Source organism: Eptatretus burgeri, chromosome 2 (assembly GCF_056783735.1).
Source record: "Eptatretus burgeri isolate ZD-2024b chromosome 2, Ebu_testis_v1, whole genome shotgun sequence".
NCBI lineage: Eukaryota > Metazoa > Chordata > Myxini > Myxiniformes > Myxinidae > Eptatretus > Eptatretus burgeri.
Genome location: NC_140962.1, coordinates 3,667,835 through 3,691,827, shown reverse-complemented (window position 1 = coordinate 3,691,827; position 23,993 = coordinate 3,667,835). Strand labels below are relative to the sequence as shown.

The 23,993-nt window shown below is 42.6% G+C and overlaps 1 protein-coding gene across 5 annotated transcripts in view; it reads right to left on the bottom strand.

Moving 5' to 3' along the window:
- The window catches only part of LOC147031281 (serine/threonine-protein kinase SIK3-like), a 234,846-nt gene that overhangs the window by 141,957 nt on the left and 68,896 nt on the right, over positions 1 to 23,993 (bottom strand). For all 5 annotated transcript variants that reach the window (XM_085861070.1, XM_085861075.1, XM_085861084.1 and 2 more), the window contains exons 2-3: positions 15,471 to 15,587; positions 6,495 to 6,558 (exon numbers count right to left, since the gene is read on the bottom strand). In XM_085861070.1, the coding sequence (XP_085717196.1) occupies positions 6,495 to 6,558; positions 15,471 to 15,587 (181 nt within the window). The remainder of the gene's footprint in view (positions 1 to 6,494; positions 6,559 to 15,470; positions 15,588 to 23,993) is intronic.

Below are 23,993 nucleotides of genomic sequence, written 5' to 3'. Positions count from 1 at the left end.
GCTTGAATGGAACCAAATGAAAGAATGGTCTCTCCCACGATTTCTCGAATGGTTAAATGTCGGTTTTCATGGACGACAGTGCTGACTTGAGCAATGTTTTCATCGGTTCGTGCTGTTGACGGACAACCGCTTCTTCAGTCATCTTCCTGCGACTCATTTCCTTCCCGAAACCTTTCAAACCACTTGAAAAAACTCTTCTTTGTCATAGATTCATCCGCGTGTAGACCATGATGAGCAATTTGTGTGTTTCTGCAGCAATCTTGTCAAGTTTAAAACAAAATTCATGTTTGCACATCACTCAAACTTCAACATTTTCAACTAAAGTGCAAGCCACCACAAAAACACGTGCTCACACAAAGCAATGTCACAGCACACTGGCGCGTAATAAAATGGTGTTTATCGTGTGCTGGCAAGTGAGAGGGTTCATGAAATAAGCTCCACCTACTGACCTCAACAATGTTCACGCATTCATTCGGAGCAGCACCATTCACCAAACTTTTTCATCACACCTAGTATGTATGGATATATATATATATTTATATATATATATATATATATATATATATATATATATATATATATATACATATATATATATACACAGGGTGTCCCAAAAAAAAACTACTCACATTTTGGCTCCTCATAACTCATTGAATTTGTCATTTATTTTCAAATCAAATTGACCATAATAATGGCAGAAGTACGACGAGGTTTCGAAGAAAGAAAATTTATCATAAAGTGCCACTGGAAGCACGAAAACATCATGGAAGTGCAAAGACAATTTGGAAGATATTTTCGCAAAGATCCACCAACGCGACGCACCATTGCTCGCATCCGAGATAAGTGAGAAACAGATGGAACGGTGCATGACGTCCATAAGGAGCGGGAAGACCACGGTCATCAACCACCCCCGCAAAGGAAAATCAATTGCTGGAAACCCTCCACTGATCCCCACGGAAATCTGCACAACAAATGGCTCGTGAGACAGGAATCCCAAAATCAAGCGCCCATCGCATTTTGAAGCGAATTAATTGGAAAAGTTACATTCCAACATTAATCCACGCTCTAAATGAAGACGATCCTGACCAGAGAGCTGAATTTTGTGAGTGGTACCTGGGCAAATGCGAAGAAGATGCAGCATTTCCATCGAAAATTGTTTGGAGCGATGAAGCCAGCTTCAAATTAAATGGCTCAATTAACCGACACAATTGCACCTACTGGGGTCCTGAAAATCCGCATGTTACTATGGAACACCATTTAAACTTACCAGGGGTAACTGTGTGGTGTGGGATATCAGCATTGTGCATCCTAGGGCCATTCTTTTTTGACCAAACTGTCACTGGGGGTGTTTACTTAAACTTTCTGCAGCAATCTGTTGGTCCACGTGTCGAAGAGATATTTGGTGACGAAGAGATTTACTTTCAGCAAGATGGAGTACCTCCCCACTACTATTGTGATGTAAGGGCCTATCTCGAAGCAACTTTTCCGAACAGATGGATTGGGCAAAGAGGTAGTGTTGAATTCCCTGCGTGTTCCCCAGACCTCACTCCAATGGACTTCTTTTTATGGGGATATCCCAAATATAAGGTTTACGGCTCAAAACCAGCAACAGTCGATGAGCTGAAAGAGGAAATTGAAAGACATTGTCTTGCAGTTCCAAATGAAATGATTCGTAATGCTGTTGAATCCATCGGTCCGCGCTATCGGCTGTGTTTGGAACGTGATGGTCGTCAGTTTGAACATTTGTAAACATGCATTTATCCATTTAACCATTAATCTTGTTTCTAAGTCAATAAACAACACATTTATTATCATTTAAAGAGTGAGTAGATTTTTGTGGGACTATATATATATATATATATATATATATATATATATATATATATATATATATATATATATATGTATGTATGGACAACATTATGCCAAATCATTATGCGAACAACAAAACGAATTTCCATACCGGATTGGTCGAGGCCCGGGTTACCAACGACCGCCACCGGTACCGGTGGTCAGCAGGGTACCAGTGGAAATTGTGCTACTGCTGGGCGAAGGAGGAGAAGGAGACGGGGAAGGCGAGTCCGGAGGCAGTGGGAGAGGGGAAAGTGTATAAGTGTGGAGGTGAGAGTTGGAACTCTGAATGTTGGGACGATGACTGGCAAAGGGCGAGAGTTGGCTGATATGATGGAGAGAAGAAAGGTGGACATACTGTGTGTACAAGAGACCAAGTGGATTGGGAGTAAGGCTCGGAGCATTGGAGGTGGTTTCAAACTGTTCTACCATGGTGTGGATGGGAGGAGAAATGGTGTCAGGGTAATCCTGAAGGAAGATTATGTCAAGAGGGTATTGGAGGTGAGGAGAGTGTCTGACCGAGTGATGAGTGTGAAGTTGGAAATTGAAGGGGTGATGATGAATGTCATCAGTGCATATGCCCCACATTTGGGGTGTGAGATGGAGTATAAAGATTTCTGGAGTGAGTTAGATGAAGTGACGGAGAGTGTATCCAAGGATGAAAGTGGTGATTGGAGCAGATTTCAATGGGCATGTTGGGGAAGGGAATAAAGAGGATGAGGAGGTGATGGGGAGGTACGGTCTCAACAAGAGAAATGTGGAAGGGCAAATGGTGGTAGAGTTTGCAAAAAGAATGGAAATGGCAGTGGTAAATACGTATTTCAAGAAGAAGGAGGAACACAGGGTGACATACAAGAGTGGAGGAAAGTGCACACAGGTGGATTACATCTTAAGCAGGAGATGCAACCTGAAAGAGATTAGTGACTGTAAGGTGGTGGCAGGGGAGAGTGTAGCTCGACAGCATCGATTGGTGGTCTGTAGGATGACTTTAGAGGTGAGGTTGAGGAAGAGAGTGAGGGCTGAACCAAGGACCAGATGGTGGAAGCTGAAGGAGGAAGACTGTTGCGTGAAATTTAGGGAGGAGGTGAGACAGGCGTTGGATGGTGGTAAAGATGGGTGGGATGATTGGGCAACGACAGTAGAAGTTGTGAGGGAGATAGCTAGGAAGGTACTTGGTGTGACATCTGGACAGAGGAAGGAAGATAAGGAGACTTGGTGGTGGAATGAGGAAGTACAGGAAAGTATAAGGAAGAAGGGGTTGGTGAAAAAGAAGTGGGATAGTCAGAGAGATGAAGAAAGTAGGCAGGAGTACAAGGAGTGGCGGCGAAAGGCAAAAAGAGAGGTGGCAAAGGCCAAGGAAAAGGCATATGACGAGCTGTATGAGAAGTTGGATACAAAGGAAGGGAAAAAGGATTTATACCGATTGGCAAGACAGAGGGACCGAGCTGGGAAGGATGTGCTGCAGGTTCGGGTGATAAAGGACGTAAATGGGAATGTGCTGACGAGCGAGGAGAGTGTGTTGAGAAGGTGGATGGAGTACTTTAAGGAGTTGATGAATGAAGAAAATGAGAGAGAGAGAAGGTTGGAAGAGGTGGAGATAGTGAATCTGGAAGTGGGGTGGATCAGTAAGGATGAAGTGAGGACTGCTATGAAGAAGATGAAAGGTGGAAAGGCAGTTGGCCCAGATGACATACCAGTGGAGGCATGGAAGTGCTTAGGAGAGATGGCAGTGGGGTTGTTAACCAGATTGTTTAATAAAATCTTGGAAAGTGAGAGGATGCCGGAGGAGTGGAGATTAAGTGTACTGGTTCCGATTTTCAAGAATAAGGGTGATGTGCAGAGCTGTGGAAATTACAGAGGGATAAAGTTGTTAAGCCACACCATGAAGTTGTGGGAAAGAGCAGTGGAAGCTAGGTTGAGAGGAGAGGTGACGATCTGTGAGCAGCAATATGGGTTTATGCCAGGAAAGAGCACCACTGATGCGATGTTTGCTTTGAGAATGTTGATGGAGAAGTACAGGGAAGGCCAGAAGGAGTTACATTGTGTGTTTGTGGATTTAGAGAAAACTTATGATAGGGTGCCAAGAGAGGAGTTGTGGTATTGTATGAGGAAGTCGGGAGTGGTGGAGAAGTATGTGAGGATCGTGCAGGATATGTATGAGGACAGTGTGACAGCGGTGAGGTGTGCGGTAGGAATGACAGACCGGTTTAAGGTAAAAGTGGGATTGCACCAAGGATCGATTCTGAGCCCTTTCCTGTTTGCAATGGTGATGGACAGGTTGACGGACGAGATCAGACTGGAGTCCCCATGGACTATGATGTTCGCGGATGACATCATGATCTGTAGGGAGAGTCGGGAGCAGGCTGAGGCAAGCCTCGAGCGGTGGAAGTACGCAGTGGAGAGAAGGGGAATGATAGTCATTCGGAGTAAGACGGAGTACATGTGCGTAAATGAGAGGGAGGGTGGTGGTATGGTGCGGTTGCAAGGAGTTGAGGTGGGGAAGGTGGATTGGTTTAAATACTTGGGATCAACTGTCCAAAGTAACAGAGAGTGTGGGAGAGAAGTGAAAAAGAGAGTGCAGGCAGGATGGAGTGGGTGGAGAAGAGTTGCAGGAGTAATTTGTGACAGAAGGGTAGCTGCAAGAGTGAAGGGGAAAGTATATAAGATGTTAGTGAGACCAGCTATGTTGTATGGTTTGGAGGCGGTGGCACTAACAAAAAGACAGGAAGCGGAGCTTGAGGTGGCAGAGTTAAAGATGCTGCGATTCTCGTTGGGAGTGACGAGGATGGAGAGGATAAGAAATGAGTATATTCGAGGGACAGCGCAGGTAGGACGGTTTGGAGACAAAGTGAGAGAGGTGAGATTGAGATGGTTTGGACATGTGCACAGGAGGGAAGCGGAGTATATCGGGAGAAGGATGTTGAAGATGGAGCTTCCAGGCAGGAGGAGAAGAGGAAGGCCAAAGAAGAGATTCATGGATACAGTGAGGGCGGACATGCGGGTGGTTGGAGTGTCAATGGAAGATGTGGAGGATAGAGCGAAATGGAGACGGATGATCCGCTGTGGCGACCCCTAACGAGAGCAAGCCGAAAGAGGAAGAAGAAGAAGATACATATGGATATATAATATATTTATACATGTATATATACATATTGTTGTGGATTCTCGCCACTTCGGCATGCGGACGGCCACCTTTTTCCCGATCGCGGCCGCGCGAGCCCACCGAACGTGGCAATCCAGTCGCAGCTTTCAGATCAATGCCAAAACCCAGCTACGGGTGTTGTTAACCACACCATAGATCAGCCAACTCTTCTGTCCACACGCTACAGGGTTGATCGCCGAATTGTCGATGTACCTAATTATATATTCGCGCAGACAGAAATTCCGGGGATTTATACCTCAACGGAGCCTGCACGAAAACGAGCCTCTTAAAGCAGCTCATTCCGTTTGTGATTGCCGAGCGGTTTTATATCGCCAGGCCCCATCGGACCAGATGTACGTTTTATTCCGAACGCAATTATGGCAGTTCAATGGAGGAAGGGACGCAACGAGCAGGTGAATATTCAAGCAACAGGGAACATTTATTTCCAATGCACATATGCAAGCAAGGCAATGAATGGGGGTAGGGGGCAAGGCACGAGCAAAAAGACCTACAGCCGATGTCTATTTATTCTCTACAAGCACTTAGTCAGTTCACTACTTAGTAGACAAGGCACCACAGACTTTCATGCAAAAACCCCAGAAAAGAAAGGAAAGCACTGGGCTCGTAAGCCTTTATAATTGCTCGGAGCCGGGATGACTGCAGGGGCCCCGAGAGACCGAGCAGGCTACCTGCCACCCTCTTGGTGACTCACTGGGCGACCCTCGATGTCTCTGCCTGCACTCGACTGGACTCCACCAGCTCCCCAACTCAACTCTCGACTCCAACGACGCCTCCAACAATGCCTTCAACGGCGCCTCCAACGACGCCCGCAACGGCGAGCCGGCTGGCGACTTCTCTCCGGCTCCAACTTGACTCTATCACCAACTCGCCAACTCTGGCGCTCTCCACACCGATTCCACTCTCGGCCAGCGAACGCGGCTTTTTTCCCTCCCTTCCCGGCGCAGAGGGGAAAATTCCAGGAGAGTTCGGCTTGGCTCTATTGTTGTGATAAGTGATACTGTTAGTGAGTGATACTGTGATTAGCTGAGTGATACTGTGGCGTTTTGTAGTGAGAGAAGTGTTTTCTTTTAAACCCATGATCAAAATTTTTGAGAAAAAGTTCATGAGATCGTGTTTTGAATTCGTAGTTGAAAATTGAGTTGTCTGAAGTTGAGCAAAAGTTCGTAATGTCGTTTTTTGAGGTCGTAAATCAAATTTCTGGTGTCAAAAAGGTTTCGTACGCAAGGTTGAAAGTTTGTAAATCTGAGGTTCATAAATCAGGAGATGAATGTATATCCACGATTTAAAAACATGGTAATGAATTATAATACTGTAGTTTATGTTTTAGTTCTACTCTTATCCAAAGAAAAGTTTTAAACATAAACAACTGAAAATTAGAGAGAAATTAGGAAGTTGCTTTCAGGTTAGTTTTTGAAAAGAAAAGAAAAACCTTTTTAAAATTTTTTATAATACCCATCAATCTTTTTCAAAAAGGTCTTACCAAAGATTTCACCACCACTGGCATACTCTGTGACAAGATAAATCATCCGCTCAGTTTCCATCACCTGTGGAAGAGTTAACAGAATTATGTTAAGGTGGATTCAAAACAAAATCTAAGCCATTCTCACAACACAAAACATTTCCCCCCAATTCTATTCCACTCTTTTCACCCTGTACTCGTGAAGTGAAAAGTGGGGTTAAGCGATTGGTCGCATCCATGTGCCATCCGTATGTGTCTGCATTTTAAAAATCAATTTTCTCAGCAACATGTAATGTGATTGACAAGAAATTTTCCAAATACATGTCCCTCTTCATGCAGAATTTTTTAGTCATAATTATGATGTCATAAGTCACGTGGTACAGGCACCATCTTGGAAAAACCCAAAAACTTTGCACCTCCACAACTCTCAAACCATTCCATGGAAATTTTTTTACACCTGGCTCATTGTCAAGTACTCCCCATGGGGAATAAGATTTGAATGATGATGTCATCGCTTTCCTCATTATGGTGTCATAATTTGACAAGCACAATGCTCGATTCGATAAGTAATGAAATATTTTTTCGTTGCAACTGTTGGTCCAATTGACACGAAATTTTGACCATAGGTGTGCCTCCTTGTGTAAGAATTTATAATGATAATTATGACGTCATATGTCACGTGGTACAGGCGCTATCTTGCGAAAAAAAAAGCTTTGCAACTCTATACCTCTGAAACCACTCCATCGAAAAAATTGAAACATGGCTCATTGTAATGTACTTCCCATGGGGAATAAGATGTTAATGATGATGTCATCAGTGCCTTCATTATGACATCATCATTTGACAAGTGCAATGCTTGATCGGGTCAGTATGAAAAAAAAAATTCTCTGCAATTGTTGGTCCGATTGACACAAAATTTTGATTATCGGTGCGCCTCCTCCTGTAGGAATTTATGATGCTAATTATAACATCATATGTAATGCGGCACAAGCACCACCTTGGAAAAACCGAAATAATTTGGCCCTCTATATCTCCAAAACCACTCCATGGAAAAAAGTGAAACATGGCTCATTGTAATGTATTCCCAATGGTAATAAGATATGCTCATGATGATGTCATCAGTGCCTTCATGGTGACATCATAATTTGACAAGTGCAACACTTGATCCGGTCAGTATGAAAAAAAAATTATCTGCAATTATTGAACCCGCAAACCGATCAATGCAAAACTTTAATTGATGAACTACCCATGAGAAATATAGTTTGATAAAAGTGACATCATCAGTCACTAATCTGGCACCAAATTGGATCACAGAAAAAAAAAACCTTAAAAAACAGAATAGTTGGCTTGCACCAAGTCCTTCTCAAGACTGCGCAGGGTAAGTATTCGATGAATGCCATCTAGTTAAGAAAAAGAATTGAAACACCCATCAAAAATGCCTTCATTTAGTCGAGAAGACCTCATATTAATTAAACAATTACGTACTGAGAAACACTATGGTGCCAGAAAAATATCAACGTTTCCAAACAAATCATGGAATCATTTTGGGGTAGAAAAAAAGTTATACGTGAAATTGATAGAACTGGATGTATAGTCCGTGGGCTTATGAAACATTTTCTGGATTTGTCATTTTTGGGGGTAGATTCGTGTTACCCATGTCTAAACACATCTAGAAACTTCACTGGTTTAGAAAAAAGGGTGCCAGTTTTTCCATTAACATTTAGGGCCTCGATTTTGAATTTCAAAATGGCCACCGTCGAAAATCTTCTTTTAAAAATAATATTGCAAATTAACCATAACTATTCTTTCAAATGTCATACAATATTTATTTTATTTTATCTAAACTCATATAAAGGGGACAAAGATTCATTAGAAGCAAACTAAGAGCACTAGAAACTCTAAATAATGGAAAAAAATTCAAGATGGCCACCTGATTTTGGGGGTTTTCTATGTAAAATGCCATTACTTTTGTACCAATAGACATAAGAAGATGTTTTTGGTGTCTAATCATATGTTTTGGCACAGGAGGATTCCAATAATAACAACATATTTATGATTGGAACACTCTTTGCCAATCCTCCAAAACATTTAACAGAAATAATATAGAGCATGTAATTCAATATAAATTTATTTGGGCGGTTATAAAATTAGAAGATAGATAAGTTTTTTTTCAAAGGTATGAAAATGCTACATGTATGAATCAGGAGTGTCAATGTTACTGATTAAACATTTATAATCGTCATTGCTTCAATCATCTTCTCGATCTTCGCCAATCCTTGGTGGTGTTATGTTCGTACAGCTGGCGCCTTCTCCACCACATTTGCAATGTTAAGTACAGACCAAACTGTTTCCTCTGCATGAGCACCTTCTTGAACACATTGATTTCTCACAGTTACACCTGACGAGCTGCAGCACTGTGACTGGAGCTGGTGCAACCTGAGAAAGAACAACCAGTAGCTTTTTGTCTTGGTTTCGCCACCCCAAGGTCAAAGGGTCAAGAAAAGTTGGGTTTAATACCATATCCTGGCGCCAGATATTACACTGGACATGGGCACGGCGTATATGTTCAATCCATGCTCCCTGAGTCGGTGGCAGTTTGTCAACTCCTTGTTCATCTGTGAATTGCTTGAACAAAAACCATCTCAGCATCTTTGCTTGCCCAAAGTGGACTCCAACTGGAGAGAAAAGAGAGCAAAGACACTCTTCACAACCACGAAGAACTTCTTCAGATGGCTCATCCCCTTCGCCAAGGTCAGCTAGTGCTCTCAGAATGGTGGGGCTTGCCTTCAGGAAAGTTGTAAAGCACCCCTTCTTTCCCTTCCCTTGGATATGTCCTGTTGTATCATAGCCTGTGAGAGCATGCCAGTTGATCAAAGCTGCTGATTTCTCTGGGCCAAGCTTGTCATATATATATATATATAGGCTGTAGGAAGACTTTCCGTCATCTTTCGCTTGTGCCCATGATTAGTGCAGAATGGTTGCCAAGTAGTGGTGCTCTTCATAGAGCAAAAAGTAGCACATCAGTGTCTTGTGAATATATGTGGACATTCATTCCATTGCTCGCAACTTCTACAGTATGATAAATTATAAGAGTGTCTGCCTCTTCCTGTGTGCTGACACCGATCATTGTTTCAACTTCATAATTCGTCATGACCTCTTTCCGTGTTGCAGTCATAACCTTGACGGTACTGTAGTGGATGAGCCGATGGGAAAGGTAGAGAGTAAGTGAATCCTTTGTGCTGCTGCTGGCGAGAAACATCTTTTTTGTCTTTGATGCCTGTTGAGTCTTGAACAATGTAGGATTTAGTTCCCTTCAGCTTGCCTTTCCGCCGCTCTCTAGTCTGCTCCTTCAGTGATGCATTCTTGGTGTAATTATCAAATATAACTCGCACTTGACAATATCCACGAGCATTTGAGTCAATGAGTGTGACAAAGGATGTTGCAAGTTCTTTGCAAGTCTTGAAATTTTTGACTGCCATTAATTCCTGTACCACTCCCATTCCATCAACTACAAGACATGTCTCAGATCCCTCTTCAAACTCTGCAGGTTGTGCAGAAGCTTGAGCTGTGTTTTTGGCCACCAGATCTTCCAGAAGCTTTATCACTGTGGACTTGCCTGTGGTTTTGGACTGCCTTCGATAGTATAAAGGCAGTAACTGGATAGTATAAAGGCAGTCACAGTCTGTGGGACATTCCTTAGAGTTTCTGATACAGGCTGTTGGCTACCGAGGTGAAGTTGGTTAAGTATCGTTTCACCATCACCTGATGACTGATACACTCAAATGGCCATGTCATGGAAACTGTGTTTCCCATCTGGCATGTCAACTTTCTTGTCAATGTTATCCATTGATGCTCGTATGATCTTGTTTTTCAGAAGACCTGGTGGAAACATAAACACCATACTCTCTCATGTTTTCATATACAGAAATGGCAATGCTGTTACATATCTTCTGTACTCTGTCATATGTAACCCCTACACCGGCATTGTTCAGCAGTGTAATTGCCTCTTGACTGCGGAAACTGTGATACATGTACAAGGACAGTCCTACTGAGTAAGGGCTCTTAAACATGCACCGGAAATCAGCTGTATTTGATTTTGGTGTCAGAGACATTTGCCTCTTTGTTTTGCAAGCTTGCACTATGGAATGTGAAAGAGTGCGACATGTGTTGCTGAGCTCTTTGGCACGTGTGTCTGTTGTTGCAGCTTGAGTTCCTAGTAATGTCGACCTCATCAGAGCAACTAGTTCTGCAGGTACACACTGTTCTTCACAATTTGTCAATGAGCCATTAAAGGTCCATGGGTTAGATTCGCGGGCTTGCAAGATAAATTGCCTGATAAGTTTTGAGCAATGAAAGATGGTCTTCATGTCTCGGCTGATAGCGAAAACATCACGTTCCTCCCCAACAGTATCTATTGCTGACCGAACAGTTTCCTTCGAATGAATGACTGCAGGTTTTCTTCCTTTTGCTTCAGTAATTGTGAAGTTTGATATTTGTTGTTCTATTTTGGTGAGTAGCACTGCACGTGTAATCTGTGGGTTTGGAATGCCATGATTGTGCATAATTTGGTTGTATCCTGTTGCTATTTCACTCAAAGTAAGGATGCTTCCTTGATCGATAGATTCCTACCATTCAGCACTGAACTCGATCTCTGCAGAAATAAATTCCACTGTATTTTCTGCCTGATGTTCTCTGTTGCTGTCTCTTTCTTTGGCTTGTATGTACTTGCACCAGTTAATGGTATGGCAATTTTTGTGATATTTAATGTCCCTTGAAAGAAAGTCGCCATCAGTTATGTGGTTGCCAGGTTTACTTTCCATTGTTCATTCCCACTGTAATAAGGCGTTCTGTCTTACCACCACAAATCTTCTCGTTTTGACAGAGGAAACGGTGTTCCTTTTGGAATGGAGGGTAACGAGATCTCGTTAGTGCGCTGGTAGATGCAGGAGTTGCTTGCTTTGGGATGTTAGATGTTTGTGATGCGGGAGGGCGACCACCGACTTTGCTGTATGACAATACACTCGATTCTTGAGATAAAACTGCTTCGTCATATCTAGCTTTGTCTCTCTCAATTTATTGCTTTACCATGACATGATTTGTGCCACACTGCATGTTGGTTGTTCAGTTCTTTTCCAGATATGCCACTCAGTTGTTGATGCAAACGAACATACTCAGGGTTTTGATATTGAGCCCTCTGGCTTATACAGTCCAACAATGATTGGTATGATTCCAATTCTGGTAGTCGCAGATGCTCCAGTTGATGAACACCTTTAATGTCAGTGAACTTGTCTCCTTGACACAAGCAGATTCAAAAGTCAATGGAAGGTTCAGTTGCACGCTTCTTACATGATGGTTCTCCACAGGACGCCATGGTTAATCTGGAATCATAACCATAAGTGAAATTAACAAGTTGCCATAAATTTCAATGCCTTAAGTATTTTATAGGATGGGATGTCCACTGTGCATTTTTGGTCTTCTGAAATAAAGCAGTAAGTTATTTGGTTCACAGTGGATATGCATCATATTGCAAGCAGAAAATATTCGTCAGATACCAGTAATAAGTGTCACATTCATACCAATATTTCTTGACATTAACATCAAACCTGTTGATATCCATGCAAACAGAGTTCAGGTGAACAGTTGTCTCAACTAGAATGCATTTGGTACCCAAACTCTATTTGCACACACTTTGAATTATATGTTCAAAATAACGTTAAATTCCGAAAAATCATACATATAGTGTAAAAACGGCAGCCATTTTGAAATTCAAAATGGACGCCCTAAAAGCTAATAGAAAAACTGGCACCCTTTTTTCTGAATCAGTGAAGTTTATATATGTGTTTAAACACGGGTGCCAAGAATCTATCCAAAATTTTGCTTTTTTTACATAAGCCCACAGACTAGTATTGCGAGAACTAAAGGTCTTAGAAGGAGACGAGAAGTTTGTACTTATGGAAATATTGTTACGAATCTGGAAGCCATGAACACGCAACATACAGGTCCTATAGCTCAGTTATTTCGATAAGTAAATGTGGATAGAGAGCTCCCCGTCCCTTGTTTAATGGGTAATTGAATGTACATGTGCTGCGAAGTTATTTTGATAGTCAGGGTTTTCTTTTATTTTTACACCACCAACATCAACTACAACAACGCCAGCATCACCCTCACCTTCACCTCGCTCTGGCCGACACCATGGTGGGCGGAGTTCAAGGAGGATCCTCGCGGCGGCCCTCGACCTATCAGCGTGCTACGAGTGAGGTGGCCGCCGCTCAGCCAATCAGACCACGCGACGGTGAGAAAGGCGGTCCGCGTGACGTCACCACGCCCCCGGGCCAATCGACGGATTTGCACCTCATTTTGGCCAATGACAGTGCGATGAGCGATTCTGTGCACCAAGACTGTCCAGTGAGGGAGAGCGGGGAGGGTGGAGGCAGCCCCTCCCTCCCTCCCTGGAAAGGGTGAATAAGGTTGCGGCACGATCAGACCGAGGGGAGAGAGTTTTTGAGATAGTTGATGACCATTGTGCAGGCAAGGTTGTGGTCAATCTGACAGCCAGGTTGAACAAGTGTGGAGTTATCAGCCCTCGCTTTGACGTTCAACTCAAAGACTTGGAGAAGTGGCAGAGAAACCTCCTGCTTTCTGGACAGTTTGGGATACAGAAGAGAGTTTTGGTTGCCGGGACGAGCGCTGAAGGGAGCCCTGGATTCTATCATCGCATCTCGACGCTGGCCTAGTTCACCCATGTCAGCCGAACCACACAAGGTGGACAGGTCCATGTCCTTCTGGGTATCTGTGTGTGTCTGTCGGTGGGCACGTCTGTAAGTAGGAATTGTTTAAGTGCTCTTTGCTGTACATACTTGCATCTCTATAGTTGGATAACTCTGCTTCTTGCGTGCTCCCCCCCCCCTTCCGGCATTATAAATAAATACATTTGTTAAATGTATCAGCTTGTTTCTGTGTTTCATCCATTGGCTTAGCATGGCACGTGTTGGTGAATTATAAAGGCTGTTGCCGCTGTAAATGTACATTTGGACCGACGGGACTTCGGCAACTACCCACTCGGGTAGCGCACGGGTCGGACACGCTAACAGCTCGACTCGTACGAGTGCCATCGAGGGTGTGAATACTCGGTAACTCGCCACGTAGATCTCTAGGTATTTTGAAGATTGGCAATTAACCCTGTACTACGTGGTGGAATTATTGATGATTCACGGTCTGGTAAGGGACCCGTACCCTCGGAGTTTTCCGAAAGGTACGATCAAGATTCTGGGTGTTCGGTTGAGTCGACCCTACCGCCCCACCTAGCGGTCGTGCTCGCAGCCGATACCTGGCTCCGCAACAATATTGCAGCGGTTCAGGAAAATGGGTTCAATGTCAGGAAAGAAATCCCACAATAGTTTCTGCAGGGTAGGCACATACACAGTCTGCCAGTAACGTACTTCTGGTAAAACTCCGAAAGTCCAGCCTCACTGTTCACCTACACTCATTTTTTTCCTCTTTTGTTTCACCTGTGGAACTAACTTCCTCAGTCTGTTTGATGCCATTCTTTCCCACACCGGGTGCCACAATGGCTGTTCACTACCTCAGATTATCTCCTCTCACATTTACACATCTTTTCTGCACTCATTTACCCTCAAAAAGCACATCCCTTTCTTTCATGGTTATTGTGTTTTTTTCTTCCCCACTCCCCCTCTCACCCACTTTATCATTTTAGTTTTCAGGTCCATTTCTTTCCTCCCGCCCATTTTCTCTTCCTCTTCTTGCTGTCTTTGAGCTTGGGTACACTGAATGGACCCCACGTGTCTTACTTCCATCCACCCATCGATTGGGACCATACTCTGTGCAGAGCGTTGGTGTTGTCGAAGCAGTCTCCTGGGCTACTGAGCACAATCCTGGATGGGTTGGCACTCCAACGCAGGATACCAGCAAGCTGGTACTCATTTTTGCCGCCCTCAGAAGGATGACAGGCTGAATCAACCCCACCTGGAATGAATTCAACAGCCAAGCACGATTTGAACTCAGGACCCTAGGATCCCGAGCCCACCACTCTAGCCATTAAGCCATCAGGCATGTCTTACTTCCCCTCCCCTTGATGTCATTCTTCCCCATGCCCATTCTTCCTCCAAGTGTCACTCTAGATATGCTGTTTGTGTGTCCCCCCACCTCCCTCCACTATGTTCTTCTTGTTTTGTTATGTTCTGGTCAATTCTGTGTTCTAGCTCTTCCATGAGCATCACCTTCACAAACAAAAAAAAGACTTTTCTTGTAATCATATCCTGTACTTTGATCTGATGTTCATGTGTCTATTTAACGTCATATAATTATTTGTCTTGCCTAATTTGTTTGACCATCCAAGTCTTCCAAATTGACTCCATTACTGGGTTGTGGTGCCTGCAATCAGGGTGTACTTTCACTGTTCATTCCACTGCATTAAACTTTGGAACACTCTGTCGGGCTTTTAAACGCAGAGTTATGTAACGTTATTAATTGGCAGCCATTTCCCCTTCACATAAAAACGTTTCCTTCCCTTAAAATCAAAATCTTTCGTACCTTTGACATGATCTCTGTCACGGTTCCTCACTTTCTGGGAAGATGCAAAGGAAATTTGTTTTCCACTTTTTGGAGAACCTATCTGCTTTCAAACTGTCGGAATTTTTGAGCAATGAGTGAAGCTATGAGAAAAATCTCAGTGCAATGAATTTATAATATACGAGTACTGTATTGCAACACCGTTTACAAGAAATGGATAAAATTTTAATATTTTCAGGCAAATCGGAAATGGATTTCAACGAACAGTCCATTGTGCTTTATGCATGTATGATCTTACCAGGCAATACATGTCTACCTTCAGGAAAAAAGATTGAAAAGTTAACTGAAGTGCAATTTAGTGTTTATTAATTTATTGAATTATTACTATTATTATTATTATTAACAATAATCCAGATATTTCATCTAAATTTCACTCCCATCTGATAATTCCTTCTCTTTCTCCCTCACCTGGTATAGCTGAATAATGTGTGGATGTTTCAGCATCTTCATAATTTGTACTTCACGGAAAATCTTCTTCAAATTCTCTTCATCCAGCCGCCGTTTATCAATAATCTTGATGGCAACCTGATTATAAAAAGAAGGGGGAAAATGCTTCAAAAAACAAAAAGCAAAAAAGGGTTTATACAGTACTGTAATACTAGTGTGCTAGTGTACAGCAAAACATTTTTAAGAAATGGGTTTAACCAAAGGTTTATTTCTATCCATGAAGGACAGATCAAAATCAACCATATTAGTGTAGTATCAATGGGAAAGGAATTGCAAGATGATTAGATATCAACATGTCTCCATTTGAACAATACAACAAGAAAGGCACGTTTGCATTAATCTGGTTTGTTCTCCTACTCTAGACTATCATCATTCAAAAAGCTCTGTCGGGCGACCACAAGCAAATCAAGAACTGTACATACATTGACTGTATCTAACTGTAGAATCAGTAGTGTTATGAGCAGTCAGAGACATTTTTTGCTTCTTCATTGTTCAATGTGATTTTTCCACTTCCTGTTTAAGATTATTATCAATGGCCAGCTTTGCTGCATGGTCAGCCTAATGGAGGTCATGGCTGATGGGTGAGGCCTAGAATTTCACAAGACAGAACCAGTTCCACGAGCTGACCATGGATATAGATCGGTGGGTTCTTATGACGACGCTTTTACATCGACGGTTTAAGGCTAAGATTTGCCGGGATTTAAAGACATATTCTGTTCATCAGACCAGCATCAAATCAGCTCCAGATAAGGAGAGAGTGACTCAGATGCCATGAATAGGTAAGTATAATACAATGCAGTCACCTGCAAAAAAGGAAGAGATGGTTTTCCAAGGTATCTTGGAGGTTGTTTATTTGAATGAGGAACAAGACTTGGCCTCAAACATGGCCTTGAGGCACTTCAACCTCCACAGAGAGAAGAGGGATCCATTGATAGCAGTGCAATGATTAATTATGCGAGCGGAGCAAGTCAGAAACCTAGTTATGAACGTAGCTTTGTACACAGTGAGTTTGCTGGTGTTGAATGCTGAAGATGTGTCCACAAAGATGGTTTATTGTGTGTAGATGTTCAAATTGAATCATATATTTGATATGCAAGACCTCTGACCATTGTTGAGAGAGAGGATCAACAGCAGCATGTCCATAAGTCCAAACAGCTATCGGTAAAGCCAACAGGGTTTTAAGTTATATTCAAAGGGGGATAAGATATCAATCAAGAGAGGGAGAGTTAACACTCAATAGAAATTTCGTATGGCCTCATCTCGAATAGTGTGTTCCGTTTTGGTCACCACATCTTAGGAAGAATATAGATGCCATAGAGAGGGTACAGCATCGAGCTATGAGACAGATTCAAAAGTTAGCTAGATTAAGCTATGAGGCACGTTTGAAGGAGACAGGACTTTAAATAATGTAAAGGAGGTGATTGAGAGGAGATTTCATTGAGATGTTTAAAACAATGAAGGGTGTGGATGAGATAGGTGCAGTGGAGTTTTTCAGCAGAGGGGACAATGTTAGGACCAGGGACCACAACTTGAGGGTAAAGAACATGAGGACAAGCCGGTAGGGGGACATGGGTAGTCGATCAAGTCGAATTTAGTCATTTTTCAGCCGTTACTAGCCAACAAAAGCGTCCATAGCAACGGTTCTTTCTCACACATAACTAAGACATATCATGAACCTACCATACCAGTTTCATGTATATCTGACTCATAGTCTCTGAGATATAACGAACTTCGTTTTTTTATTGTTTTCGACCAGGGTTCATTCAAATCAGGGTTCTATCTTCTCCGACAGTTTTCATAGGATCCGGCTGGAAATTTTTGACAATATGGCTGAATGTACTGCCCACAGTCGCCCGTGGCCCGATTTTTGAAAAAATACATTTTTGAGATTTTTTTGAAAATTTCAAAGGTCCGTTGCTAGGCAATGGATGGGTCCATAGCAATGGTTCTCATTTGCACACAACTAGGTCATTGTATGAACCTACCAACCAAGTTTCATCGAAATCGCCATTGTATTAATGGAGCACTGGACCGAACAGACATACATACAGACAGACAAACATATCGACGGAAATACTGATAATAAGGGTAGACTAGATTGACTACCCAACAGTTTTAAGACAGGGGTCTTTCAGTCGGAGAGCGATTAATGCATGGAATGGTCTCCCCGGAAAGTTTGTGACAATGGTGGGAGTGAATAAGTTTAAATGGGTCTGAGATAGGTATATGGATGCATTGGAGCTAGAGGGGTATGGGGATATTGACTTGCGTGGATGGTCGGTAGCTTGTGTGTGGATGGGTGAAAATACTGTGGGTGGTGCAGCGCAAGCATCATGAACCGAATGACCTCCTCCTGCACCAAAGTTCCTTGTGTAATATCAATGTGTGACTCCATCACCCTTATGCCCTTCTGGGTTGGAGTTGTGAAGCCCCCTCCCCCACCTCCCACCACCACCCTTTTAAAAACTTAATTGCCATTAATTATTTTCACTGGTGTGTATTGTAATGTCCTTGTTTTATAAATGCATACAAATATTTCAAATTGCAAGTATTGTTTTAATTGTCATTTTATCTCTCATTTCTCCTTTGTTTTATCACATATTTTAAATAATTTATTGTATCGAATTTTGTGACATTATGGAGGTATTGTGCCTCTCTTTACATTCCCTTTATTGTTGTCCTGCTGAGGCAGTGTTGGTGGCACCTGTTCCAACTGCACGCAAGACGTTGAGCATTTTGTGTACTTGCCACTGCGGTAAACACCGCAAACAATTCGGCCCTTGCTGTTATCCTTTATATCCATTTCCTAGTCCCTCAAACATCATTCCAACGGATATTGGAAATCCATTCGTCATTTGACGACGGACTTCGATCATTCTACGTTTCGTACCGCAGTCAAAGCAAACCTTACCATCATTAAACGTCATGAAAAGACTTCCTCCACCATCAGAGTGGCTTTCTTAAACACCCTTTCACTTACTACTGGCATCTCACCCTCCGAGTAAATTTCAGATATAGATACAAGTCTGCTCTTTTTGATAGAATCTTGGTTCTCACTTGACACCACTAAGTTACTAACATAGCTGTTCATGGATATGACTTCCATCATTGTCCAAAAAAAGCATGGTTGAGGTGGAGCTACTGCTTGCGTATCAAGGTCAACTCTTTCAACTCAAGTCAATTCCATTCACTCATATCCATCCTTCAAACACCTTTGCATATCCGTTAGTTCATCACAATAATTAAAGTTATTGATCATTTTATTGACCATTTACAGAGCTCCAAGACAAATTACATCATTTATGGAAGACTTCTTGGATGATCATCTTTCTCAAAAACTTCTCGATTTTGTGAATGTTTATAATCTGCGGCAACATTGTCTATCCCATTTATGTTCAGCTGGGTCATACTTTCAATCTTGTTTTATCCCATGTATTTGATCCTCTGACGAGTAGTGCTTTTGAAATGCTCCCTTTTTCTGACAACTCATTTACTACCTTGACTGAAACTCTTGCATTTGAAGAGGTCTGTGACACACCATCACATGAACTCTCTGGATATTCAATGGTTGACTAAGAAGTAATCAAATTTAATTTCCTTCTTTCACATCCATCATGCTCCTGAACAACTGGTTTTAACTTATAATCAGATGTTTTTAAATGCCCTGAATCAGTTTTCCACACGAGTCACTTGATGCCATAAATGAGGCAAGCACTCTTTGGTGTAATGCGGATTTGCATTCTCTCAAAATAACAGAAATTGGAAAGAAAATACAATAAAACTCAGACAATGACCAACTTTGTAACTTTGAAAACAGTGATGGGTGATTACATCAAATATCTTGCTGCAGCAAAATAATCAATATTGTACCTTGACTGAAAACTTCACGATTCCTTCAGCACCAAGATTTTATTCTCTTTTTAATAAACATTTAAATAGGGTCTGGCCTCCTTTTCCATAATCTGCATCTTTTCCATTAACACTCACCAGGCAATTTGTTGCAGTTTTCCAAGATAATATCTCACATATTCATGGTTGACTTACCAAGCATGCTCTAATTGCTATAACTTTCCCCTCTTCACTCAATACTGTACTACCTTCTATTTGGGTGACTTTTCAAATTGTTTCAATGCAGTACAATCAATTCTTGATAACTCAAACTTATTTACTGGATCCTGTTCCATCATCTTCAGTTGCCTCTTTACATCCAGTTCTTGCCATGTTCCATACATGAATCGGAAGACAAATCTGTCGTTTTACTGTACCTTGGTTATGAATTAATCCCGATTGCGCACGTGCAAGAGGAGTCAGATCATATATTTACTCTGCCTGTCCGGCAGTCAAACAAAAATGAAAATCATTCCAAAAAGGAAACTTACTATTTTTAATGTTATAAAGGACACAAACAATAGGCACAAAAAAATCTAATGTCATGTGGTAGACAGGGTGATGCAACATAAAGATAAAGGAAAGATAGCGATAAAACCCAGAATTAATTTATACACCTTTGAAACTCTTTAAACCTATATTCAAAATGAATTATATACTTGAACACTGTAGAACACAAATCATTTTCATAATACTTTCAAGAACCTCCAGTTTTGCAGTACTTGGACATGTTCTTTAGGATCATGTATGTAATAGGAGCCGTCTAACGCAGCCCCTGGGAAGTGGGCATGGCATGGCATGTGAGAGGGTGAGTATCGGGGTGAAGAAGAGGCTGCCGATATGGCTACGTACGATGCCGATTTACGCTGAGTTCTATGGTGATCAATAAAGTCTCGATCTCCGAAACTGTGACTCAACATCGTCTTATTAGAGTGGAAAAGTGTGGTGTATAAGACTGCTTCAGTAACACTAAACTTCCAGATATTTTAAAGGATCTTAAAAATAATTATTTTAATAAAATTGAAGGACAGTCGGACCTCGCTATTCACAGATATTGCTTATTCGCGGGTTTTGGGTATTTTGGGGGGTTTGTTTGTTTTTAACACTTCAGGACTGGTCTCCTCCATCCACCTGGGAAATTAGAAATCAGCCAACATCACAGCATTACATGAAAAAGGTGCAAAAAGGATCCCCTCAACTGCAGCCCAATTAGCTTACTGTACTTCCAATCATCAGCAAGGTCATAGAATCCATCATCACAGTTGACATGAAATCATTCCTTTTCTCCAACATCCTCATCTCAGATCATCAATTCGGATTCAGACCTGGTCACTCCACCTTGGATATTCTGCTTCTACACTCCCAACAGAGGTGGAGTCCCTCAATATCAGACATGGCAATAGGGCCGTCTCTCTGGACATATCTCGAGCTTTTGATACAGTCTGGCACCTGCCTTGCTCTCCAAATGGTCTGCCAGTGGAATCCAAGGCCAACTCCACTCTTGGATTCCTGACTTCCTCCACTCCACGTCCTCCACTCTCATGGACAATGTGTGGCTCTCAATAGTACTCTTTCATCTCCTCTCCCTGTCAAGGCTGGAGTACCCCAAGGCAGTGTTCTAGGCCCCATACTATTCCTAATCTTCATCAATGATTTCACTGACTCTGGAAAATCCTCTATATGTCTTTGTCGATGACTCCACACTCTGCCGTGAGAGCTCTCATCCTTCTGATATACAGACAGCAGCCTCTTCCCTCTCCTCAGACATTGACAAAAATCACAAACTGGTCAAACACGATTTTGCATATGTATCCATATTGTCTACCCTTTACATTTTCCTTTACCCCTCATCGTTACCCGCATCCCTCGTTTGTCCGTCTCGGTTTACTTTCTCCGTCTGCCATGCTGTGGTTGTTTCCCCTTACTCCTGCTGTTCCCTTTGTTATGTTTTGTTCTGATTTCTTCTGTGTCAGCGCTCTTTTCCACGAGAATATATGTATGTATATATATATTGTTACAGGCCGGGGGTTGGCCGCCAATCGACCGCTCTGAACGGAGCCGCAAGTCGAGTCGGCCCGACCAATCGCCCGGAATATAGATTGCCGCCCGGATAACTCCGAGCGACGGGTCCTTGTACAAGAACCGAAATACGCCAATCGGCAGATCACGTGGGTAGGGTCGATTGCCAATCTTCAATGTACCTAAATACCCACGTGATCCAACTACCGGGGTATTCCACCCTCGACGGAACTCGTACGGAACAAACCGCCGAGGCGAGCTTGTCCGTGCGCGATTCCGAGCGGCGTAATCGCCGAGAACCGTCGGTACAAATGTCCCCCTATTATGACAAACCAACGGCTTTCTAACTCCCAACACACGAAATGTTCAGTCAATGAGGGAATAGACGCAACGAGCAGGTTTACATTCACACAAGGACATTTATTATGATGAAACACATATGCAATTAAATAAGGCAAAACACGTATGCAATTTTACAAACAATAAAAGCACAACAAAAGAACTACACCCGTCTATAAGCAATTATTAATGTACAGTCACTTACACAGTTTTACTTTCGGGACTCGGCGCCACAACATTCATTCGAAAGAAAAGCAGGAAAAAGACCCCATCAAAGGCAATGGGGTCAGACTGGACCTCTTGGGTCTTTATGGCGTGGGACTTGGCAGACCGAACGAGTTCCACGAGACCGTTGCAGGTTACCTGCACCCTCGTAGTGTCTGGCTTGGGCGACCCGCGATGTCCCGTCCTCACAGCAGCTAGCGTAGCCGCGGTCGAGCTCGGGCCTTCCGTGTGGCAGGCGAGCTTTCTCCGGCTCTCTCCACACCAACACGCTTGGGCGACACAGCAGGCAAGGCTGCGCCTACAGCTCGCGTCTCCTTCGCGATGCCCGGACTTCCACGCAGCTCCTTGGCTTCTGGCTTCCTCCCGACTCCCCCAACTGCCGAAGCCAAAAGCTTACTCCTCCCATGGGACTCAGCACACGAACTCTGCCACGGGACTCCCACGAACTCAGCCCTATCATGGGACTCCCATGGGACTCTTTTCGAACTCTTCTCACAGGACTTTCACGAACTCAGCCCACAAACTCAGTCCTACCACGGGACTCCCACGAACTCTTTTACACGGGACTCCCCCGCGAACAAAGAAAAGATGTCCTCTTTATCCTTTGCACCCCCTCCCTCGCACCCGGCGTGACTCATGCCCTCGTGATCCAACCCCCGCTCAACCACTGGTGGGAGGGAGTTGTTGACGTCACAGGATGGCAGGGTTCTTCTTCCTCTTTGCAGAAGAGGAGGGAGGGACGTCTCCATTGTTTCGTTCCCCAACTATGAAAATCGATCCGCAGCGCATCTAATCGCTCTCTGAACATTTAAACAATGGAAGGTGAGCTTTCTAGGGAACATGCACTTATCGACATAGCTGACTAAGGGAACCTGTATGTTGTGTGCAACTGAATTCCAAATTCGTAACAATATATATATATATATATATATATATATATATATATATATATATATATATATATATATATATATATATATATATATATATATATATATATATATATATATGTACTAGCTGAATGCACCCGGCGTTGCCCAGATTCTTTTTGAATGAATTTAATCTTCTGTACATAGGTCTGACGCGAGCCCAGTTACAGTTCCCGATTGGGCTACGACAGTCATAGCCTAAGGGGGTTGGTGGGGGGGGGGGGAACCCCGCCCCCGGCCGAGGGGCCTCACCACCAAGCCTATAACCTTCCTGGGGCCCGTCCCAACATTTTTTGTTTCAGAGGTTTCCTCCTATTTTTCACCGTTCAGGAGATTAGCGCGTGCAGACAAACAAAAACTTCAAATTATATATGTTTATGTATATATATATATATATATATATATATATATATATATATATATATATATATATATATATATATATATATATATATATATATATATATATATATATATATATATATACATTGAACCATGGTCGGACATTCACGGACCCCGACATTCACGGAATTTTTCTGGAACATATCCCCGACGAATAGCGGGGTTCGGCAGTACTGTATATTCATACTTAAACACTGTGCAGGGTATCATGTTCTATTAACTCTCTCAGTTCAGCTGTAGCGAACTCTATCTTGCAGAAAGCTATCTGGGATAAAAATGATTTACGAAATTATAAGTACGGTATTTCTTTTACCTTTCATGTCAAAGATTGTTGAAAATGCTGTTGCCATTCAGCTGCGACAATATTTGTACCAGCATCGTCTTTTAGAACCTTTCCAGTCTGCCATCAAACAGTTATAGAGAACTGCCCTCCTGAAAGTTACAAACGATATCATGCACAACGCAGAACAAGGATCAGCAACAATATTAATACTTGATGGTGTGCGTCGTCGCTTTCGACAAATCCCTTCCCTTCGTTGGCATGCTCACTAAAGCCCCTGTCACACCTTGACGATTTAGCCAGCGTATGGCAACGTATCAAAATTGATCTAAATCGCTGGCGTACGCTGAACTATTGATGTTTTTTTCAGTTTTGGGCATATATTAACAAGTTGGACGTATG